General features: G+C 44.2%; 1 protein-coding gene across 1 annotated transcript in view; it reads left to right on the plus strand.

The window, feature by feature from the left end:
• Window positions 1-21,534, plus strand: part of LOC5566461 (cyclin-G-associated kinase) — a 30,434-nt gene extending 8,900 nt beyond the window's left edge. Inside the window, exons 2-5 of the mRNA XM_021837439.1 lie at window positions 6,049-6,419; window positions 7,359-10,307; window positions 10,370-10,531; window positions 20,804-21,534. Of these exons, the coding sequence (XP_021693131.1) occupies window positions 6,049-6,419; window positions 7,359-10,307; window positions 10,370-10,531; window positions 20,804-20,914 (3,593 nt within the window). The 3' untranslated portion in view covers window positions 20,915-21,534. The remainder of the gene's footprint in view (window positions 1-6,048; window positions 6,420-7,358; window positions 10,308-10,369; window positions 10,532-20,803) is intronic.
• Window positions 21,535-23,081: the final 1,547 nt, after the last annotated feature.

The raw sequence follows: 23,081 nt of genomic DNA on the forward strand, positions 1-23,081 counted from the left end.
AACAAGAAATTATTGCCGTGTGTAAGTAAACTGTGGAAATACTAGACAATGAGTTAAAAAGGTGAGCCAACTCATCCATGATTTTTTGAATGCTGAGTTGCATGATTGACAACTCACGCATGAAAAATCTCAAGCGTGAGTTGTGAGAAATTGAGTTTTTCACAACACTGGCCTCCACCTGCCCCGAACAACCAGAGGCTCGTATCCAACCCAGTAGGCCGGCGCCATGACAGCAGCGCTACCAGGATGTTCTCCCCGCGGCCACTTAATCGCTGTAAGGGTCGATTTCGACTGTAGGGCACCGGTATGACCTACGAAGCCGACTGCGAACCCTTGGACCACCTGTTGTTTAGCGTCTGCACTAGCCACTCCTCGAGTCCACTCGCCACCTCCTTTGTAGTTCCGAGACGATGTGGGTGATAGCCGATGAAACGGCATTCCAGCCAAACTCGTCTTCACACATCCTCTGAACCAAATTGTCCGGAGTCGTGTCCCGACCGCATGTGGCAAACATGCGGTCACGCATTGTGCGGAAACGCGGGCACACGAACAAAACGTGTTCCGCCGTTTCCTCTAAACCTGCACAAACTGGACATTCGGGAGAACCCGCATGACCAAAACGGTGTAAATACTGTCTAAAGCAACCATGGCCCGAAAGGACCTGTGTCAGGTGGAATGTTAGTTCCCCATGGCGCCTATTGACCCAGATATCTAACCTCGGAATCAACCTGTGAGTCCACACTCCCTTGGTGGAACTGTCCCACGCAAGCTGCCATTTGACCATAGAGGCCAGTCTGACAGTCCTGTGTATGCCTCTTGTGCCGCGCCTTTCGAAGCACTCTATGTCTTCCATGATAAGGATACCAATAGGCACCATACCGGTGATGGCGCAGAGTGCATCGTGTGACACGGTACGGTACGCGCTCGCAACCCTCAGGCATATTAGCCTATATGTACTCTCCAGCTTGCTACGGTAGCTGTTGGTGCTTAAAGCCGTGCCCCAAGCCGGGCCGCCATACGTCAGTATGGACGAGGCGACACTGGCCAGAAGCTTACGCTTACTAGCGTACACCGCAGAGCTATTGGACATCATCCGGGACAGTGCCACAATAGCTGTGGAGGCTAATTTGTCTTTGGTGGAGGCTCTTTTGCAAGCATACTCAACGTGGCTACCGAAGGTAAGCTTATCGTCGATCATCACCCCCAAGTGTTTGACAGAGCGCTTCGAAGTGATCGTGCAGTCGCCTAGACTGATCACCGCTTGCTGCACCGACTTTCGGTTGTTGACAACAACCGCCTCAGTTTTGTGGTGAGCCAATTCCAGTTTCCTGGAGCTCATTCACTCCTCCACAATTGCGATCGAGTGGGCTGCAGTCAATTCCACTTCTTCGATCGATTCACCGTAGACCTCCAGCGTAATATCGTCGGCAAAGCCAACGATGACCACACCCACCGTGAATTTTAATCTCAACATTTCGTCGTACATGACATTCCATAACACCGGACCCAGGATGGAACCTTGCGGGACTCCTGAGGTTATGTGAAAGCTTTTCCGACCCACCTCTGTGTCATAGACTAATACCCGATTCTGGAAGTAACTTCCGAGAATCTTGTACAGGTACTCGGGTATCCCCAGACGCAGGAGCGCATCAGCAATAGCCGCCCAACTGGCACTATTAAGGTGAAACAGTTTGGAATCAACTGCTAAGACTGCACTAAAACTTCAAAGGCACAAATTTCGCGAAGAAAGCATCCCACAACAGTGCACTTTTTATTTTGGCTTTGTGCACTAAAATAAAAAATAAATTAAAATAAAAAGATCAGGAACATTTGCCAACTGTTTCTCCATTTTTGTGCCTTTGAAAACGTGAGTAGGGGGAGAAGTCGGCCATTGTGCCGGCCATCTTTGGATTCCGAGATGTTTCACCTTAAATGCGTTCCTTACATCCAGAGTCACTACTGCGCAGTAGCGAATCCCCCTCCTCTTACGCTGGAGTGCTATCTCAGCGGTTTTCTTAACCGTCATAATAGCGTCTACGGTGGACTTCCCTTTCCGGAAGCCGAACTGGTTGCTTGAGAGACCATTTACACCCTCAGTGTACCTCAACAGTTTGTTGAGGATGATCTTCTCGAGCACCTTCCCCGCCGTGTCAATCAAGCATATTGGTCTATACGCCGACGGGTCACCGGGTGGTTTTCCCGCCTTTGGCAATAGTACCAGGCTCTGCCTCTTCCACACATCTGGAAATACTCCCTCGTCCAGGCATATCTGCATAGCAGATCTCAACATACCGGGAGCCTCCAAGATTGCGACTTTGAGGGCCAGGTTTGGAACTCCGTCCGGACCTGGTGCCTTCCCCATGCTTAGGGATTTTGCAATCCCTACAAGTTCCTCATCGGTTACTCTATCCTCATCACCAGGCCCAATCCCCGGCTGTCCTACAAAAGGAGGCCATGGGCTAGGGTTGTGGCGCGGAAAGAGCCCCTCGATGATCCCCTCCAGCATCTCTGGAGATTGCTCTGTAGCAGCCATTGCAACTCTTGTCTTTGCCATAACGATCCTGTAGGCATCGCCCCACGGATTCGCGTTGGCACTCTGACAGAGTCCCTCAAAGCAGGCCTTTTTGCTTGCCCTCATCTCGGACTTCAGCGCGACTTTGGCAGCGGTGAACACCGCCCGTCGTTCTTCACGCTCCTGCTCGGTACGTGCTCGCTGCATCCGCCTCCTGGCCCGTAGGCAGGCACGGCGCAGGTTCGCAATTGCTTGAGTCCACCAGTACGTCGGTGGTCTCCCATTTCTAGGGTGGACTTTCCTAGGCATGGTCGCATCGCATGCACGCGAAAGCACCGCTACCAGTTCGTCCCCGCTTAGGCCGGGTAGGTTACGCTCACGACGGAGCGCCTCTTTAAGTACTTCGTCATTGAAGTACGATGTCTTCCACCTACGAGGGCTTGGCCTTGACCTAGCCGCTTCCTCAACCCACTGTCTGCTGTTGTTGTACTCGATACTGCAGCAAACCGCCAGGTGGTCGCTGTGAGTGTAGGCATTGTCTACCCTCCAGTTCGAACTACTCGTTAGGCCAGGACTACAAAAAGTAACGTCGATAATCGACTCCGCTCCGTTTCGACTAAAGGTACTTTTGGTACCAACATTAGGCAGATCGACATCTAGCACGGCCAGTGCTAACAGGATTTGACCTCGCTGGTTCGTGATACGGCTTCCCCATTCCACGGCCTAGGCATTGAAGTCACCCGCTATTACTACTGGCCTTCGCCCTGTCAGCACGGTCGTCATACAGTCCAGCATCTGCGTGAACCGCTCGGTCGACCAACTCGGAGGCGCATAGCAGCTACAGAAGAGGACCCCGTTTACCTTGGCGATCACGAAGCCCTCGTAGGTAGTAGACACCAACTCCTGGACGGGCTATTTACCCGTCGTCCATATCGCCGCCATTTTTCAGGATCCATCCACGACCCAGTTGACGTTGCCGGCGGGTACTCGGTATGCTCACTTAGATTTTTTTCACGAGCTCGGCTGTGCAAATCTCGGTTTCCCGATTTTAACCGAGACTCAGCTAACAAATTGTCCGGTTGCTTAGCAACGAAGCATGATTTACTGATACTCGGCTTATATTTGCTGAGGTCCCAGGAAATTTGTTTGCCGACTACTCGGCTGTGCGGATCTCGGTTAAAATAAGCCGAGATTCGGCATTCTAAATTAAGTGTGTGGGTCCGATATGATGACGATGTCCGTCCCCCACTCAGCAACTGACTGATGCAGCAGTTGCTGAACTGCGTCACAGTGGTTCAGGTTCAGCTGCGTTACCTGCGTTACCTGTGACTTTTCGTTGATGGCTCGTTTGAAGGTCGGGCACCTTGAGCCTCCCGTTGGGTGATTGTTGTTCACGGACTTGCCGGAACAAATCAAGCACTTGGGAGGGTTCTTGCAGCCTAGTGCCTTATGACCTTCCTCACCACAACGCCTGCACAACTTGGTCATATCAGGGCCTTTACAGCCCCAGGACTTGTGTCCAGGTTCCCTACACCTAAAGCAGATCACCGGTTGCTCATGTATATTCAGTGAACATACTGACCAACCAACCTTGATCTTACCTACCTTAGCGGACTTATTTGCGTCCGCCACAAGTAGGTGTACTAAGGCCACCTGAGTACCTGCCGGACCTTTCCGTAGCTGAACGGCGGTGGTGGACACCTGAACTTCGCACTGTTGCCGCAGTGCCGTGACGAGCTCTTCTGCGTTGGTGATCTCATCAAGGCTCATCACCTTCAGAGTCACTGACTGCGTCAGAGCCCTCACTTCAACACCAGCGCCAAGGACCTCTTCCGCCAAACTTTTGTAGGCGGCGCCCTTGCGCTCCTTGTCGCGCTTAAGCTCGAGGATCATTTCACATGTACGAGTGCGTCTGACACTGCGTACGTCGGCTCCTAGATCCGCAAGCTTCGCGTCACTGCGCATCGCCTTCAGGACTTCCGAGTACTTGGACTCTTCCGTCTTGATGATGATCGCATCACCCTTTTCGCGCTTGGCACCTACCCTCCTACCTTTCTTAGGCCTGGTATCCCTGCGCTCCTGATTCTCCTGTTTTTTCTTCCTCACTACGGTTGTCCAGGGGGCGTCCCCCCCCTGCTCCGCCCTGACCTGTGGTGATGGAGGACCTCTCAAAGGTCGCAACCCCCTGTTCCCACCACTCCGTGAGGGGCCAGCCTTTTCGGGCCAACCCTTCTCGGCTTTCCGGGACGCCTGGCTGGGGTCCGATTTTCCGGCACTTCTGCCGGTTTTCGGGGTTGGTATCCGCCTGGCCTTACGAGCGCCGCCGGGTAGCTCCTCCCCTGACGGCTGCCTCGCGCGCTTCTGCGATTGCTTGTTGTAAGCATTCGCTTCCACGCTTTTGGGGCTACCCGCGAAAACGAAGGGTTCCGTCTGGGTAGACTTCGGCACCTTCAATTCCACGGGTTCTGCCACAGCCACAGTCACCATGGGTTCAGCATGGTTCTGCTTGGCCGCCAACATTGACTTACGAAGTCTGAACAAGGCCTGCTTGAGGTCCTTGCTGATGTTAGACTTCGAGGACGCAAAGTCAATTATGGAGTCGAGCTGCTGTGCAGCCACTTCCATCGCAGAGAGCCCATCTCTACTTTTATTGATGGCCCTCATCAACCACGCTCCATCCATAACTTCACCCGATGCGTTAGCCGGGGATGAAATATGGTTTCCAGCACAGGCACTACGTGCACTGCTGCCTCCTCCTGCTTCTACTCTCCTCAACAGAGATCTAGCTAGCCCACTTCTTGCGAAGGGGTTCGCTTCCCTACTACTGCTACTACCTGCACTACCACTACTATTCTGATTTATGTTTGAAATGGTACTCATTTTTGGATCCCACGAGTAGCACGGGAAAAGAGGTCCACCACGCCAGAGCCCTGCATTAACGCGGTAAGGGACAAGATACTGTGAGGGGTGCCCAGGTGCCCCACAGGCTCCGTTAATGGCCGAACATCTTTTTCACCCCTTCGACCATTCATTTCTCAGCACGGTTTTTTGCTTGACACCTTGAATTGGGGTTACCCTGTTTGGTGGACTCTTACCACCGGAACCGGTCATCCGTAGTTCTATTCTATTAGCCGGAACTACACAGCAAGAGATGAGGGTCTTAGGCCAAGGGTAATGTCGGTGAACTCTGTACACCACTTGAGTAATTGTATGGGCCGGATTTAGTGTGTCGGCGTTGTTGCGGCATCCCCACACTACCTGGGTTACCTTGTAAAAAAGACCGGATATACCCCTTCATTTACGCCAGTTTATGCGGGAAGGTGCTGTAAGGGTGGTACTCTAGTTCCATCAAATGCTATGAACAAATAGATCAACTGTGATAGATTAAGAGTGAAAGATAGAAGCAAGTGAAAGATGCTACTACAAAGTACGAGGAAAGTACTGAGTCGCATGACCGATACAGCCATAACAAAAATAATATAAAACAATTACGGCCGATAGCTTCTCTGTTTAAATGACCATATGTTCAATTTCAGGTGGATTTGCGTTCGTCTTCGTCGCACAGGATGTCCAGTCCGGGAACGAGTACGCCCTGAAGCGACTGCTCGGCGCCGATAAGGAAGAGTGCAACAACATTATTCGCGAGATCAGCACACTGAAGCAGGTGTCCGGCCACCCGAACATCATCAAATTCGTTGCGGCGACCTTCATCGATCGGACCCAGAGTGCGGCAGCCAAGCGGGCGGAATACCTGCTGGTGACGGAACTGTGCAAGGGAGGCTCGCTGTACGACTGCCTGGAGAAAGACCTGGCCCCGGACACGGTGCTGCGGGTGTTCTACCAGGCCAGCAAAGCGGTTGCCCATCTGCACACGCAACCGGTGCCGATCAATCACAGGGATATTAAGGTAACTTACAATCCTCTTCCTCACTTTGATAACACAGTGAAGAAAAAATAACATTTCTGCGTATTTCAAAGTTCAAATGATGTTTCCTTAGTAAATTGCTTCCTTGACCTGAAAAATGGTATATCCGACAGGTTTACGTTGAGTTAAAATGAAATAAATACTAAATACTGAATTTGGTGTTGTTGAATCCTATGCCATTTACAAAAATGTTCCAGAATTGTAAAAAATACTGATTTTGATTCAAATTTATACTACGATTTATTGAGGTTTTTATTAGTTATATGCGATTATAATTTTGAAGCATGTAACAATAATGATCTTAAACTTCCATATGTGATATAATTCGGTTAGAATTCCATGATTAAATTAATATTTGAACGAGTTTTTCAAGATGTTTCCATTCGATTATTTTATATGGCTGAATAATATACTTTTACAAAACATCAAAAGTAGGGTAGAAGCATCGGTTTGGCCAGCTTAAGAGAAACCATTTTAAAAGAATATTAAATAACACTCCTCAAGCAGTTAATATTGCCTTTATCACTGGCACAGACGCTTCAGTGTCGAGTGCTCGATTTGAAGAAGTTTGTGAGTCACAGACGAAATAGGCCTCTCTGTTACGATATAAGTAACATATTAGAGTTCAACGGTATTTGATCGCCTTATTATTGATTATTTATTTTTCAAAGTGAAATGAAATATTAAAATACACTTTTTACGTAAAAACTTGTTTCTGTAGTTAATTTAGTACATAAACCAGCATGCAAGTTGGTAAACTCGTATGCAAGTTGACTGAAATTGAATTGTTACGAATTTTCGGCATTCATTAGTTCAACAACTTGATGTAATCTTATATTTTTGAAAACCAAAAAGGATTCAGCAACCCAAAATTAAGCTAATAGTGATTGCTAATAACTAACTGATAACTTTAAATTTCAGATAGAAAACTTCCTCATTGGAAGCGATGGCCAGTTGAAGTTGTGTGATTTTGGGTCGGCCTCGACCGACACCTATGCGCCAGATGTGAGTTGGAATGCTCATCAGCGGGACATGCTGGAGGACCACCTGGGTCGGTGCACGACACCGATGTATCGATCGCCGGAGCAGTTGGACACCTGGGCTAACTATCCAATTGGCATTAAGACAGACGTGTGGGCTTTGGGATGTATATTGTTCTGCTTGTGCTATCGGAAACATCCATTCGATGATTCGGCCAAGCTTAGGATTATCAATGCTAACTACACCATTCCGAACGATTCGCGGTATGCGTGTTTCAATGAGATTATTAAGGGATGTCTCCAGGTAGATCCTTCGAAGAGGTTCGACGTGTCAATGATATTGGAACGTTTGGCCGCCATATCCGAGACAAAAGGCTGGCCATTGAAGGGACCGCTTGTTCTAGATGGCAAACCATTGAAAACGCCACCAAGTGGACCTACGCCGAATCTTAGCCCAATGCATCATCCGGAAGCTGTGGCAGCAAATCATCATCCTCCTCAGCGACCAGCTCCTCCAAGACCGACTCCTCCGGTCGGATCCAATGCAGGTCCTCCGCCACAGGAGAGAAAAAATCCGCAACGTCCTCCAGATCCGGTTCGTCCAGCTCCACCGGTCGTTGTTCCTCCGGCTCACCATTATCCACATCCGCAGCCGATGGTAGGCGCTGTTGGCGGAGGAGGGCTGTTTTCTTCAATCAAGGGAGGGGCCGGAAGCTTTCTGAAGAACCTTAAGGACACCTCTTCGAAGGTAATGCAAACTGTTCAGCAGAGCATCGCTCGTACCGATCTCGATATTAGCTACATCACACAGCGGATTTTGGTCATGCCATGTCCCTCGGAAGGTTTGGAATCAACCTATCGAACGAATCACATCGAAGATGTGAAACTGTATCTGGAAAGTCGATACCTTCCTACGAAACTAAGTATTTATAACTTGGGCCCTCGGAACTGCCCCAGGCTGCCACCACCGGTTCGAACTGTCGAAGGTAGCTTCCTCTATTCTCCCGTTCCGGCATCTTACAAGGCCCCCACCTTGACCGGATTGTACTCGTTGGCCGAAGACATGTACGGTTTCCTTAATGCGGACCCAAAAACCGTCATCGTCATCCAGAGTCCAGACTCCGGTAAAGCCATGGCTGCAACGATGGTCTGCGCTTTGCTAGTTTACAGCCAGTTGGTCACGGAACCGGAAGACGCAATGCAGATCTTCGCCGTGAAGAGAACTCCTCCCAACATGCGCGCCTCGGAGTTGCGGTATCTCTACTATCTGGGTGACATTGTTCGATCGGTCCCGCATTTGCCACACTACTTCCCAGTTACGTTGGTCTCGGTCACCGCCAGTCCCGTTCCCCGGATGACGAAAGCTCGCGATGGCTGTCGAATTTTCGTTGAGGTAGCATCGGGAGACCGAATCCTTTTCAGTACCCTTCAGGAGTACGATCGAATGCGACTTTATACCGCAGCGGAAGGCAAAGTTACGCTCACGTTGAATGTGACCGTCTGCGGAGATGTTACAGTTACGCTGTATCACGCTCGGAATGCCCTCGGTGGTATGGGACGACCCCAAGGTCTGAAAATCTGTCAATTCCAATTCAACACCGGCTACATTCCAGAAGAGGAAACACTTATTAACTTTACCAAAACCGAGTTGGACGAAGTTCCCGATGTGGAACACGTGCCACACGGTTTCCACGTAGGATTGTCCGTATTTGTCGGCGATTCGGAACGACCGCCATCCAATCAACCTCCCTGGATTCCAGCCAAGCCCCAAAGAGATCCAAAGGTACTCTTCGCTTCCCAGCTAGAATATGAAGAAAACGTAGACAACTTCATTTCAAAGCCAACCGCTTCCAAGCCAGCTGCCGCTCCAAGTCGCCCACCGCCTAGGCCAGCACCTCCTTCGCCACAACCCACGAGGGCTAACCCCACTCCTCCAGCACCAACCGAAGAGCCCCCGCAAAACCCCCCAAGCGATGCGGATCTTCTCAATCTGAGCAATGCTAGTCAAAAGACATCGACATCGGAAGACCATCCGAAGCCAACTGAAGCTACATTCGACCTTCTGGGAGGGTTCGCCCCTCCCGTGATCGAAACCTCCAGGTCCAACCCCAACACAGGAGCTTCAACGGGCCTCGACGACATCTTCGGAACCATGCACAGCGGTCCGACGCCGCTCCAAACCACCAAATCCAGTACCGATCTCAACGGACTCAATCTTAACTTCGACAACTTTGGGGGTATTGCTCAACCGGCTGCCGCTCCGAACGGTTCCGCCACAACTACCAACGGGGTCAACAACCAGTTCAACAACAGTTTCGGGTTCGATCCGTTCGCCGGGATTAGCGCCAGTGCATTCCACAACAGCCACCAGGCGCAAACCCAACAAACACAGTCGACGCAGCAGACTCAACCTGCCAGCAAAGATCCGTTCGCGGACATTGGCAACCTAGCTTCGAATTTAGGCACCGCGGGAGGAGGTTGGGGTAAATCCGGCACCACCACGACGCCCAGTCCACGCTCGACCCAGTTCTCTAGTCCGACGCATCACTTAAGTGGCGCCAGTACGGCCAATCCTTCCCCAAGGGCGCCATCAACTCCGATTCATCAGCAACAACAGCAACAGCAGATGCGCAGTCCCAACGCAGATCCGCAGCGGCCGGACTACAGTCGGTCACACTTTGACCAGCCGAAACCGGGCGCCGCCGCCAGCAACGGGGCAAATGGAAATGGCCCGAAGGAAAAGTCCGGCGACATCTTCGGCGATATTCTGGGATCGCAAGGGTACTCGTTCGGAAGTTTGAAGAACCAGGGTCCGAAGACGATCAACGACATGCGCAAGGAGGAGCAGATCAAGGAGATGGATCCCGAGCGGTTGAAGCTGATGGAGTGGGTAAGTGCCTTAGTGATAGTTTCAAACATTTCGCAAATCTGATCAAACGATTCCATTTTCAGACGGAAGGCAAAAAGAATAACATTCGTGCGTTGCTGTGTACGGTGCATACGGTACTGTGGCCGGGGGCGAAGTGGACCAAATGCGACATGCATCAACTGGTCAGCGCAGCGGACGTGAAGAAAACGTACCGGAAGGCGTGTCTGGCCGTGCATCCGGATAAGGTGAGTTGTATTTTGTAGTTAGTTTTTGTCTATGTTCTTCTCAGTTTATGACTAGGGAAACACCTAGAACAACATTTGCTTCTACTTATCCGTCGTTTCGACGTATATTTCGCCTTTTTGAAAGGTTTAGAGGCTAAAGAAGGTGAAATATACGCCGAAACGTCGAAGAAGTAGAAGGAAATGTCGTTTTGATGCTTGAAGATAGTTTTAGATGCTGATAGAGCTGATGAAGCTTTAGAAAGAAATAAGTCACATCACAGCAGAGAATATTCATCAAATTATGCAGTTTTGCATGAGATGAATTGTCAATCTTCCGGACTTCTGGAATGATTTTTGGATTAGCTCAGGCCGAAACACCGTTTGCCTAGGTCAGCGAAATTCTACCACATCATCGTATTTTTTTGATGAGATGAAGCAGCTTAGGGCTAAAATCTCAATAATAAAGTAAATAAAAGTAAATAAAACTATTTAGGTACTAATTTCTGTGCAACAAATTTGAAATTCAGATGGCTGCTGTCAAAAATCCCCTAATGCACAACATTCGGAAATGCGTCTTCATAGAGACAAGTTGCAGAGTGAGAAGCTGTTTCTCATCATTTGAAGAATTCAATGTCCACAGAAAAGAGAAAGTTCAACATTCCTGTCTTCATGCGACGAATGACCATATCCACCATGATCGTCCACCAGGAATACCAAAAGCAGTTGTTGCCTATCACATGAAGCAGTATGGGTGGTATTGTCAGTGCAAGGGAAAATCAAGAACAAACAAAAATTTCGCTCAAGTATTTTACGCGACCCAAACGGATTCTGGTGACCTTTTCAAGTTAGTGCTTGAGCGACACAGGCTTTTTCAATGCGTCACTGGAGCACTAAACTGTTGAGATACCGAAACAGCACAATCGAAGCAATCAGTTTAAATTTAATTTTCAACATGCAATCACAGCAAACTGTAAATGTAATTAATAAATTGTCATTCTACTGTTACTACCCGTAGCGACAAGTATTATACGCTCTGCTAACAGGTTATGGGCCTTTAGAACCGTGTCGTTTTTTCAAGAAGTTTCCGGAAGTTCGACGATTGGAGCCACTCCTGCAATAGGATGGATCTGAAGTATTCCACGAAGCTCAACAATTCCAATTATGAAGACTGGAAGCTCCGCACTGTAGCGCTCCTAATCCGGGAAAGTATGTGGTCCTACGTCCAAAACGGCAGCAGATGGAGATTACGCGGAATGGGCTGTGGCAACCATGGCGAAATGGGAAGAAGGTGACGAAAAATCACGTGCAACTATTTTGCTACTGCTGGAAGAAAACTAGTTCGGTGTGATTCGAGCGACGAAAACGGCGAAGGAAGCGTGGGCGGCGTTGGCCAAGCAACACCAAAAGGCAACGCTGTCCACTAGGGTTTTGTTACTGCAACGGATGTGCGAGACCCGGTACACGAAAGGTGAGAATATGGACGACTATCTCACGAAAATGGAGGACCTGTACACTAAATTGTGCAGTGCAGGAAAGGACCTAAGAGAAGACACCATGATTTGCACCCATTGCCATGATTTGCGTGGTCTTATTCTGAGAGGATTGTCAAAATCATTCGCGTTAACTACTGCCCTAAAGACGCGTGCCGATGATACCATCACGTTGAACCTCATCCGAGAGAAGCTGCTGGACGAGGTAAGCAAACAAAACCGGATTTCTTCTAGGGGATCAGCGCTGAAAGCTGCCGATTGTCTGTCATTTCTGCAAGCAATCTGTCCAACGTGACTGCAAGCTACAGAAAGACACACGCGGACCGATGAAGCAAAATGCAAAAGTTGCCCGTGACGAAGGTATGTATGCGCTGACCATTGGGAACGGATCCACAACGGACGATTGGATCATCGATTCTGTTGCGAGTTCGCACATGACCATTCTTCGACGAAATGGAACCAGCATCAGATGAAGTGGAATTGGCCGACGGCCGCGTAGTGGCTGTAGCTGGTACTGGCGTGATCGAATGTGGGATACGTGAAGGTTGCGATACGTGAAGGTTGCGAATGCTGCCTGAGAGGAAAGCAAGCGTAAACTCCCTTCCCCAAGACCACCGAAAAGAAGACAAACATGCCGTTAGACCAGGTCCGTCCCACTCGGGTTCAGATTGGGTACTACTTCTAGTACTGCATTTGATCCTTTTTTACTGCAAAAGGTACCCAAGTTTGACAGATCGCAGTACACTTCTCACGGCATTCTAGATTTTGCTCTATAACCTTACGTGCCATAAAATGTTCGACAACTGCAAGGAACATGGAGGTCTTTATTTGGTTTGGTCTTTGGTTAGACCTCATCCACTCAGACGTGTATGGACCGCTGGAAACACCCTCGGTGAGTGGATATCGTTATTTTATAACATTTGTAGATGACCACAGTCGCTACTGTACGATTTATTTTTTGAAGAAAAAATCCGAGGTCGTCGATCGCATCAAGGAGTACTGCAACTGAGGGATTCCACGGAGGCATGCAAGTCGATTCTGATCGACCATTTCAAAAATATCTGAAACTTTGCACAGTTTTTCAGTTCCATCTAAATCGTCATTTTCCGATATCAAATCTTCAAGTTGAGTCACGACTAACTTTTCAAAAGGGTGTATGTGAAAATGGTTCAAAAATATTCAAAAAGCTGCACAGCAAAAACGGTTCGTTCGATTGTTAGACAACTAAAGAAACAAAGTTAGACAACTAAATAAAGATTCAAAAAAAATACACAGTAAAAAAAAATTTTTTGCATTAAAAAACATCATTTTTGTCACAAAAACTCAAATATCTCAAAACCCTATCGGAATACCAACGTAATTTTTTGAGGGAAAACGGTCCATTATATTAGCTATCTACCATAAAAATTTGGTGATGGTAAGCCAATAAACAAAAAAGTTATGACATTTCAAATATTTCACAAATTTGACACTTAGTGAAAAAAAAATTTTTTTTTTCATTGTTAATTTTTTTTTAGGACCGCAGTTTGTTGCTGAATTTTTTGTTAAGGGTACCACATGAGGTTAACAAGTTGTTTTCATGATATTTTATTTAATTATTCATAACTATTATAGCATCTATTAGAAAGTTAGACGCGATCCAGTGTTGTGATCTAAAGTCTTGATAGTGTCATATTTTTTATTGTACGTAACTGAAGAAAAATTCTCTCAATAGTGTTAAAACCTTTTGATAAAAGAAACCTATAAGAAATCTAATATTGAAGACAAAAGCTACAAAAAAGTTTTCTATACAGGTATACGACTAGTTTACCTGCAAAAAGTTTACCTCGTAGAGAACAAGGCGGGTCTATACCCAGGTGATCTAGTATACGTGAAGCAGGTCGGTTTTCTCGGCGCTGGTTTTCTCCACAAAGTTAAAATCTGATTACACCTGGGTATAGGCCCGCCTTGGTAGAGAATAGACTTTGTTAATCATATTTGGGAGAAAGCGAGTAACTTCAACAACATCAAAAACATGATAGGTACATACCATGAACATACTCACGAAAAAGCTAAAAATATACTACCACTATGGTTATAAAAGATTTAATTGTAAAATTTTTCTTCAGTCAAGCAAACGACACCAAACTAGTCAGTAAAAACTTAAAAGTGATTTTGTTTATTAAAATCTAACGAGCAACATGAGTAGTCGCTTTCTCAACTGTTGCAGGCCGTTTGCAGAAAAAAAGTGTTCGAAAGAGCTACGAAATCTCACCGAAAGTACCATAGATAAACTGAAAGCGGCTGGTTATGCTCCAATGTCTACATTGAATACAAATTTACGCATTTGTACGTCCTGCCGTTTAAACGTTGACAAACGGGCAATCTGTACATCATCGGTGGATCAGGTTGCAGGAAGTTCGAAAACAACAACAACTGAGGAATTACTAGATGCACCGACAACAACTGAGGAGTTACCAGAAGTACCAAGTGCAGATAGTCTTGCCACGGTACCATCAGCGACATCTGTTTCAACAAATCAATCAGAAGATGAGTGCATCCAGAAGGTCAACATCGAACGCTTCAACGAAGGGATAGCTGGAATAAAAGTGACTCCGATTAAATGGACGAAGATGGGTTACGTCAATTATCCCGAGAAAAAATACCGTGAAATCAACGAAGCTGTACGAAACCTCTTCAAATTAGGACCTGAGGATGTGGAAAATACAGACTACGATGTGGTAATTATGAATATGAAGGAAAGGTTCTCGAATCTAGCCACGACAAGGAAAGAAAAATTATTGATTTTGTCGATGCTGCCAAGCTCGTGGTCTATTCAAGACGCCATTGATGAGTTCAAAACCAATAGAAATACAGCAAAAGAGGCAAAACAATTCAAAAATAACTGTCTTGCAACCAAAAATGCTAGGTCGAGTACTTCATTAACAGATGAGACAAAAGAAAAAATATTTTGAAGACGATGAAGTAGAGCTATGCCTGGCCAAAAAGATTATGTATCTGTAAAAAAAGATGGAAAGCGTCAAGCAATCCAAAAACGATTAATGATGACTACTTTGAAAGAAGCGTATACACGCTTCAAGGAAATTAACGAAAATATTAAGGTAGGTTTTTCCTCATTTGCAAGCCTTCGTCCAAGGCAATGCAAGCTTCTATCCAATTCAGGAACACATAATGTTGGTGTGTGCACAACACACGAAAATATTAACCTAATCTTACATAGTTTGAAAAGAATCAATTTATCAAAGGATATTAAAATGTTAACTGGTAGTCTTTTGTGTGAAAATACAACATCAAATTGCTATCTACGATCTTGTTCGGATTGTCCAGATTCTTCATCATTGGAAAATACTTTATTCGCTGAGTTTGAAGAAAATTATATTGATCAGTTATCATTTGAGCAATGGGTGACCACGGATAGGTGTGACCTAGAAACTATTGTAAAACCTGTAGATGAGTTTGTGTCATTTTTTTGCTTGAAATTAGAAAGTTTAATTCCTCACGACTTTATTAAAACAGAGCAATCCCGCTTTTTAAAAAATACGAAAAATACATTACAAGATGGTGAATTTTTAGTCATTTGTGATTTTTCTGAAAACTATAGCTTTGTATTGCAAGATGAAGTGCAGTCCCATCACTGGAACGTACAACAAGCTACAATTCATCCATTCGTTATTTATTTCAATGGAAGTACGCAAATTGAACATTTTAGTTTTATTGTAATTTCCGAAGATTTAAGACACGACTCAGTATCTGTAAATTTGTTCATTGCCAAAATGATTAACTTTTTACGCGTTGATAAGGATAAAGAAATCAGAAAGATATATTTCATGTCTGATGGAGCAGCATCGCAGTACAAAAACCGTAAGAATTTTTCGAGCCTATGTCAATTTAAATCAAAGTACGGAATTGATGCAGAATGGCATTTCTTTGCTACGTCACATGGCAAAGGTCCTTGTGATGCTATTGGAGGAACCATAAAGCGCATGGCCACAAGAGCAAGTTTAGCCAAAGAACGTGAGCATCCAATTAAAACTGCAAAAGAACTATTTGATTGGGCGAGTCGCAGAAAAGAAGAAGATTTAACAAAATTATCATTTTGTTTTACTACTAAGGTACCGCGGGGCAAGTGGGTAAATGGGGTAAGTGAAAATAATGTGTATATTTTACTGAATATGTGAATTAACGTTTCAAAATCATGCGTAAACCGTTGAAGCCATTCAGAACATTACGGTAGGTAAGAGATTCCTGAGATTTTCCAACCATTATTGCATAATAGAGCAAAAGATTGTTAACCTGTTAACTGGTACTCCGTAACAAGATGGCGGCGTGCAATCTTATTTTAATATTTTCAGTAGAAAAAAGTTGCGGAAAAAAATATTCTGTACCACTTCTAAGTTGTCTCCTCTGACAGTTTTAAACTGCAATAAAAAAAGTTTTAGAATTAATTTGACATAGACCTAAAAATAACTAAATTGAAACACCGTCAATTTTCCAATCACGTGGGGCAAGTGAAAAGTTTCTCATTAGAGATTGAATTTGTGTTTTCTCTCTAGGTAGCTATAAGTACACAAGGTTGCAATTATCATAGAATAACAGAACGTGCTTATATAATTCATGAAACACTATACTAAAAGCGTTAAAAGCTATTATCATGGCCAAATCATGGAACTTCTCTAAAAATAAGGTTGCCAAATATTACGATATTAATATGTTTACTTCGGACAGCCGATTAAAAGGAAGACGTTGATTGGAAAGTTCCAATATAAGACAACGCACGGAAATCTGTCTGGATACTATGCAAAGCTAGCTCAAAACATAAAAATGGGGTATAGGTGTATCCACATAAAAAAGTTTCTAAATACTTTATTGAAGTATTCCGTTTGATTTCTTTTGAAGAGTTATCCGACGTCATATCCGACTTTCTTAAAAACAAATAACGAGCGGTGGAAAATCTACAGAGCAGAAATGCAATTGCTGTCCCATGATGTAAAAACTAACATTGGGAATATTTCAGTTATAATGTTGTCGAATCATTTCAACAAACATAACTGAACAGAAGAAAATTCAAGTAATAAGAATAAAATTTTCTTTGTATACATGTTACTTATGTTATTGTCCATTGAGACGCCTTAACAAATGTTAAAGGTAATAGAAATCGTGAATGTAATTGTTAGTTTTTGGATTTATTGTTCAAAACGATAAACTTTTCACTTGCCCCACCTGTGGGGCAAGTGAAAAGTAAGGAGACTATTTTCAAAAACTTTTTCTGTACTTTTTTCTTCAATTTTACATAAAAATCAATTTCAGTATACTGCTTATATTTGGTGGAAGTCAAGCTAAAAAATATACACGACCTCATATGTTTTAATTTAAGGTCTCTAGAATTTGAAGAATCCCAACTATGCAAAATCCATTACCCACTTGCCCCACGGTACCTTACTGAAGAGTACGAATTAACGGCATCAGAGCTCAGCGAGCAATATAATAACGCGAAATCGATCCAAGGAACCCAAAAATTTCACTGTTTCATTCCATTGTCAGAAAATAAAATTAAAGCAAAACTATACTCGAACTGTACTGATAATGATGCAAAAGTGTTCGATATTGTAAAAAAATTGAATAACAATAAATAAATAAATAAGTATTAATAAAATGTTTTCATGATCTCATAACGCATACCCAAATCCAAAACTTTTAAAGTTTATATATAACATATAGAAACTCATCGATCATACTCTAAAAACATAATATTTATACATATAATATACATAATACTAATGAATACATGAAAACGACTTGTTTAATTCACGCAAGGCCCTTAACAATAAAATCAGCAACAAACTGCGGTTCCCGTAATAATTTACACCGAAAAAAAAATTTTTTTTTTCTACTAAATGTGAAAATTGCGACATGTTTGAAATGTCATAACTTTTTTGTTTATTGGTTTACCATCACCAAATTTTTATGGTAGATAGCTAATATAATGGACCGTTTTCCCTCAAAAAATTACGTTGGTATTCCGATAGGGTTTTGAGATATTTGAGTTTTTGTGTCAAAAATTATGTTTTTTAATGCAAAAAAAAAAAAATTTTATTACTGTGTGTATTTTTTTTGGAATCTTTATTTAGTTGTCTAACTTTGTTTCTTTAGTTGTCTAACAATCGAACGAACCGTTTTTGCTGTGCAGCTTTTTGAATATTTTTGAACCATTTTCACATACACCCTTTTGAAAAGTTAGTCGTGACTCAACTTGAAGATTTGATATCGGAAAATGACGATTTAGATGGAACTGGAAAACTGTGCAAAGTTTCAGCTCAATAGAAAAAAATGAATTAAAACATTTACCAAATTTTGGTGCTGTTGCTTGGAATCACTCAACTACGTCCACACGCAGTTTGGAAAATTTCCTACTGGGTCTGACAGGGCAGGGGAGTATTCGAGCGAAGCGCTGATGAAGTTCTACCGCAAGCATGGAATCCATCCGGAGTTCACTGCTGATTTATTTATTTATTTATTATAAGTAAACAGGTAAAATGGTCATCCCAATGACAAAATTCTTAAAACTAAGACATAAAGTGACGAAGTCAAATTTTTACTAACATAAGACACGTCTAAAATTACACTTATTTCTTTCACGCGATACATTAAAGTCAAATACAAAATAACACTGATTGAATAAACGCGACATGCTTCGGACTGGTTCGTGAAGGCTATAATTAGTACGAGTGACAGAAAGGTTGAAAAACGAGTGCGTTCGGAGATTGCGGCGCCGTGTATTGATGTCTAGCATGTTGAGCAACGCAGGGCTATCCATGTTGCCTTGCAGAAGATCGCCAATAAAACAGGCCTTGGCAACGTTGCGCCTTGCTTCGAGAGAGTCGAGGTTAATCAATAGACAGCGACTGCTATAACTAGGCAGGTTCAATGGGTCCCTCCATCTGAGATGACGTAAAGCGAAACGGATGAATTTTCGTTGAACAGTTTCGCTGAATTTCGTTTTGATAATACGGTGACCAGACAACCGAAGAATACTCTAATATAGGGTGTACTATTGAGCAATATAATGATTTCAGACAGTAGATATCCTTGATTTTTTTGGCAAATCGAAACACGAAACCTAGCTGTGCAGAAGCCTTCGACACAATGTATAAAACATGGTCCTTAAAAGTCAGCTTGGATATTCGCCACAACAAAATGGAGTAGCGGAACGCCGGAATCAATACGTTATCGAAATGTGTCGGTGCATGCTAATGGATGCCAAGATGCCATCAAGATTTTGGGCCGAAGCTAGTTGTACGGCCGTGTATCTGCAGAATCATCTTCCTTCTCGTGCGGTGGAGACGACACCGTATGAGCTCTGGTGGGGACGCAAACCAAACGTGTCGCATCTGAATGTATTTGGGTGCAAAGCGTTCGTCCATGTGCCAAAGGAAAAGCAAAGCAAACTCCAGGACAAAGCGAAGGAAATGACGTTCGTCGACTATTCCAATAACCACAAGGCCGACCGGTTCATCGATATGGCCTCAAGTTGGTCATAAGAGTGATGTAAGCTTCCAATATCTTGGTAGTCAAATGACGAGGGCAACTTTTGCGAGCTTCATTAATATTAAAAGAAGTAATGAAAGAAGTCGAACAAATCAACAACAATGACAACAAATCAAGGCGATAGCCGACAAACTGAAAAGAGCGTCCAACATAGCTTTGGTCTTCACAAGTCTCAGCCTCATGCTCACAAGTGCCAAGAAGCCAGTTACTGCACTCAATTGGTAGTGCATAGCACTGTTGTTGTCCTTCTACCATCTAGATTTAATAGGTACGTCCCGAGCGTCTATTCACCAGCGCGATCTTCATAATGTTTGTTGGGACGATGGCGCATCGACAAGACAGGAGTGTTGGCAAGTCCACAGATAATCAATGCAAGGATGTGTAAGATGAGGACCAAAAGCCGTTTCTTTAGGTGGAGCACAGCCAACGCGCGAAGAAAGACTGGAAGACGAGTAGGAGACATGATACGCACATTTGGAACAGATATACGACGTTGTTAGTAACATCAACGAACTGCTAGGAAGAGAGGGAACACATCGGCACACCAGCAACAGTACTAGAATCAACGACTCCCAGTAAAAAGACGGCGCAAATCTCCCAACTGGAGGGTAACGTGTCTTTGTAGCCGGCCTTCTGAAACATAGGTTACAGGTTTGGTAATATATTCACCCAGGTGTTCGTTGAATTACTGCTGTCACATTTCGATCACCACGCTTCTCTTCGTAAGAATTCTTCAATATTTATACTGCCCATAAACACATGTCAGTCCCATGTTTGCTGGATTTCCTTTTAACATGGGACAATTATGCGTTTATGGGTAGTATACTTGTGCACAAAATCTTTGCGCAGGTGTTCGTTGAATAATTGCTACCATCTTACAATTGTCACGGTTTTCTCCGTTAGAGCTCTACCATTTCATTGCACAAATATTCATGCTTGTGACATAAAGCCTTTGCGCAGTGCTTTAAGCATCTGATAGCATTTGTGTGTTTCTCAATAATGACGTAACTACTCCATCAGCTTCGAAAAAAGCTCCTTACTGGTTCACACTCATATGATGCATTCGTTTTAGAACTAAGTTAATATTCTACGTTGCTACAACATTCCAGTTACTACATGCAACCCTAATTCCTCAATGCGACTTAGCCACATAATGTCTTACAATTCACGTATCGGTTCCCTTACAAACTTCACAATTAGGAGTTCACTCATTGACCGTCTCACTAAATAAATTGAAACCTGTTTCTTTTGCTTCCAGCACACCGGAACCGACAACGAGAGCATGGCCAAGTTGATCTTCATGGAGCTGAACAACGCCTGGAGCGAGTTCGAGAATGACGCCACACAGCAAAATCTGTTCGCAAACTAGATTCAATTATTCCGCTACACGTACATACGGTTACTATAACTATTCCCTATCCTTCCCCTGCTTGTTAAGCGTAGAATGAGCCAACGCTGCATTTGTTAATGTTGTTGGTTGTGTTGAATACTACACACTTACAGACTCCGTTTTCCGCTGGTTCGAGGTAAGTTTGTTCGAATCAATCTTATTGTTTTCCGGCTATCGGTTAGGGAGAAGACACAAAGTTTTACCGATTTTAAGGACTAATGATATTCTGTTCGGTATGGTCGAATTTACTTTTTCATTCGAATTATGTAGTTTTTAAAGGAGGGTCATTGCAGCTGGTTGCACATCTATCGACTAAGTGAAAATATATTTGAATAGTGCTTTTTCAACAAGGACAAACTATATTGAGTTCTAGATTGCTCTGTTTAAAATCATTAAACATATATTCACAGGCTGACAAATGGAACTATCGACAAACACAAAGGTTATGAAAAATCGACTACGATAGTTTCATTCACCAGACTGTAAATATAATAAATATATTTACTGCCCAGGTATCTCTCAATATGCTCAGCAGCTCTTGAACAGTAACGAAAATTATTACTTACAAATTGGTTCAAATCGAGTCCACAGAAGACAGATCGACGATAAACAGCTAGCAAAAGCAGGAAGAGTCACTAGAGACTGAAAAAAGAGAATTAGTGGCACAGAAATGCAGAACATTGGATCATTGCCTCGTTGGAGAAGCATCTGAAAAGCAAAAAAAAAAATGGAATACTGAACGTGGTGCTGGAAGTTGACATTCTGGTATATTCGGACATGTTCAGGATGCTGCTGCAGAAGTGTCTTGATGAATGTAAGTTTTTAGAAATGTACAAGATCCAGAAGCTCTTGCTGCTGTCAAAGTCGGGGAAGCTACTGAGAGATTCTCCCTATTTAAACATATGTTATGTAATGCGTAACAATGCTGAGGTCAACGTGGAGTAGTTGGCTGCACGTGCGCTTCATAAGCAGATTATCATGGGTTTGATTCCCAGTCCCCCATAACAACTTTTCGTCAATTCGCTTAAAAACAATTTCGACACTGGCCCCTCTTTTGGAGCATCTGCTCTAATTGATCCGGATACTTGGCAACCGACAAATGGCAATGAAAAGGGACAATGGAGAACGGTGTAATTCTCCTAATGGAATGATTAACAACAGCAGAAGAAGAGAATCCACGGGCTCTTGGTCCTTATCTGTGTGAGGCGGCTGAATAGCTGAATAGAGAAAACGTAGCAATCAGATCCAAAAATAGAAATAGATTGTATTTGTAATGTATTCAGGTACTGTGCGTTAGGCCAGTGATCTAACGGTTCTCAGCTGACGTCATGCCTAACGGCGAATACAGCTTAATCAAATGAAGTTCTGGTGTATTTGGCAGGTTCGCCTCATTCGGGATCACATTAACGCCATTCGCTTCGTACCAATCCATTACAGGCTTGGCGTAACGGCAAGAAGCGAGATCCGGCCAGATCAGCGTGGGACTCGATAAATCTGCTGTATCGTCCGCACTCGCAGATACCGCAACAGGTACTTCTTCGTGAATTTGTCCATCTTTTTCTTCCGGAATCTCCATGTGGGACGTATCGGCAAAAAAATTGAGGCCGGTAACTTGTTTGGTGCCCGGCTTGATGTATGTCCCGTCGACCATGGCGAGACAGGCTTGCATTACCAGCCACTCACCGCACAGCATCCGCGCACGCAATTCGGCCACCCTGTTTTGCTTGTCAGTCCGGTTAGGCGCCTTCCTGACCTTAAAACACGTAGCCCAGCTCGCTTCATGGTCTGCTGGACGAACCACTTCGATGAATTGACCTTTTTGGCCACGTCTCAGGTGGAAAGGTTCGGGTCCACGCGATATAAAGATACACCCAAAACAAAGTGTCGCATTTTTTCCGAATCCAATCTTTATTCGGAACTCTATCAATTATATCAAGTTTCCCAGAGAGAATCAATGGCAGAGGCTATCAGTGATTATTGTCTACTATTTTAAATCGAAAATGACAATTAGATTGGAAGTATCATTACAAATGTGTTTGCTAACATTATTAAAGCGATCGACCCTCCTTCCCCCCTTTATATTACTTGCCTTATGACTTCATTCGGGATTCTTAAAGCTGAACCCATTGAGATTATGTATAATCAA

The sequence above is a fragment of the Aedes aegypti genome, chromosome 1, assembly GCF_002204515.2.
Source record: "Aedes aegypti strain LVP_AGWG chromosome 1, AaegL5.0 Primary Assembly, whole genome shotgun sequence".
NCBI classification, from domain to species: domain Eukaryota; kingdom Metazoa; phylum Arthropoda; class Insecta; order Diptera; family Culicidae; genus Aedes; species Aedes aegypti.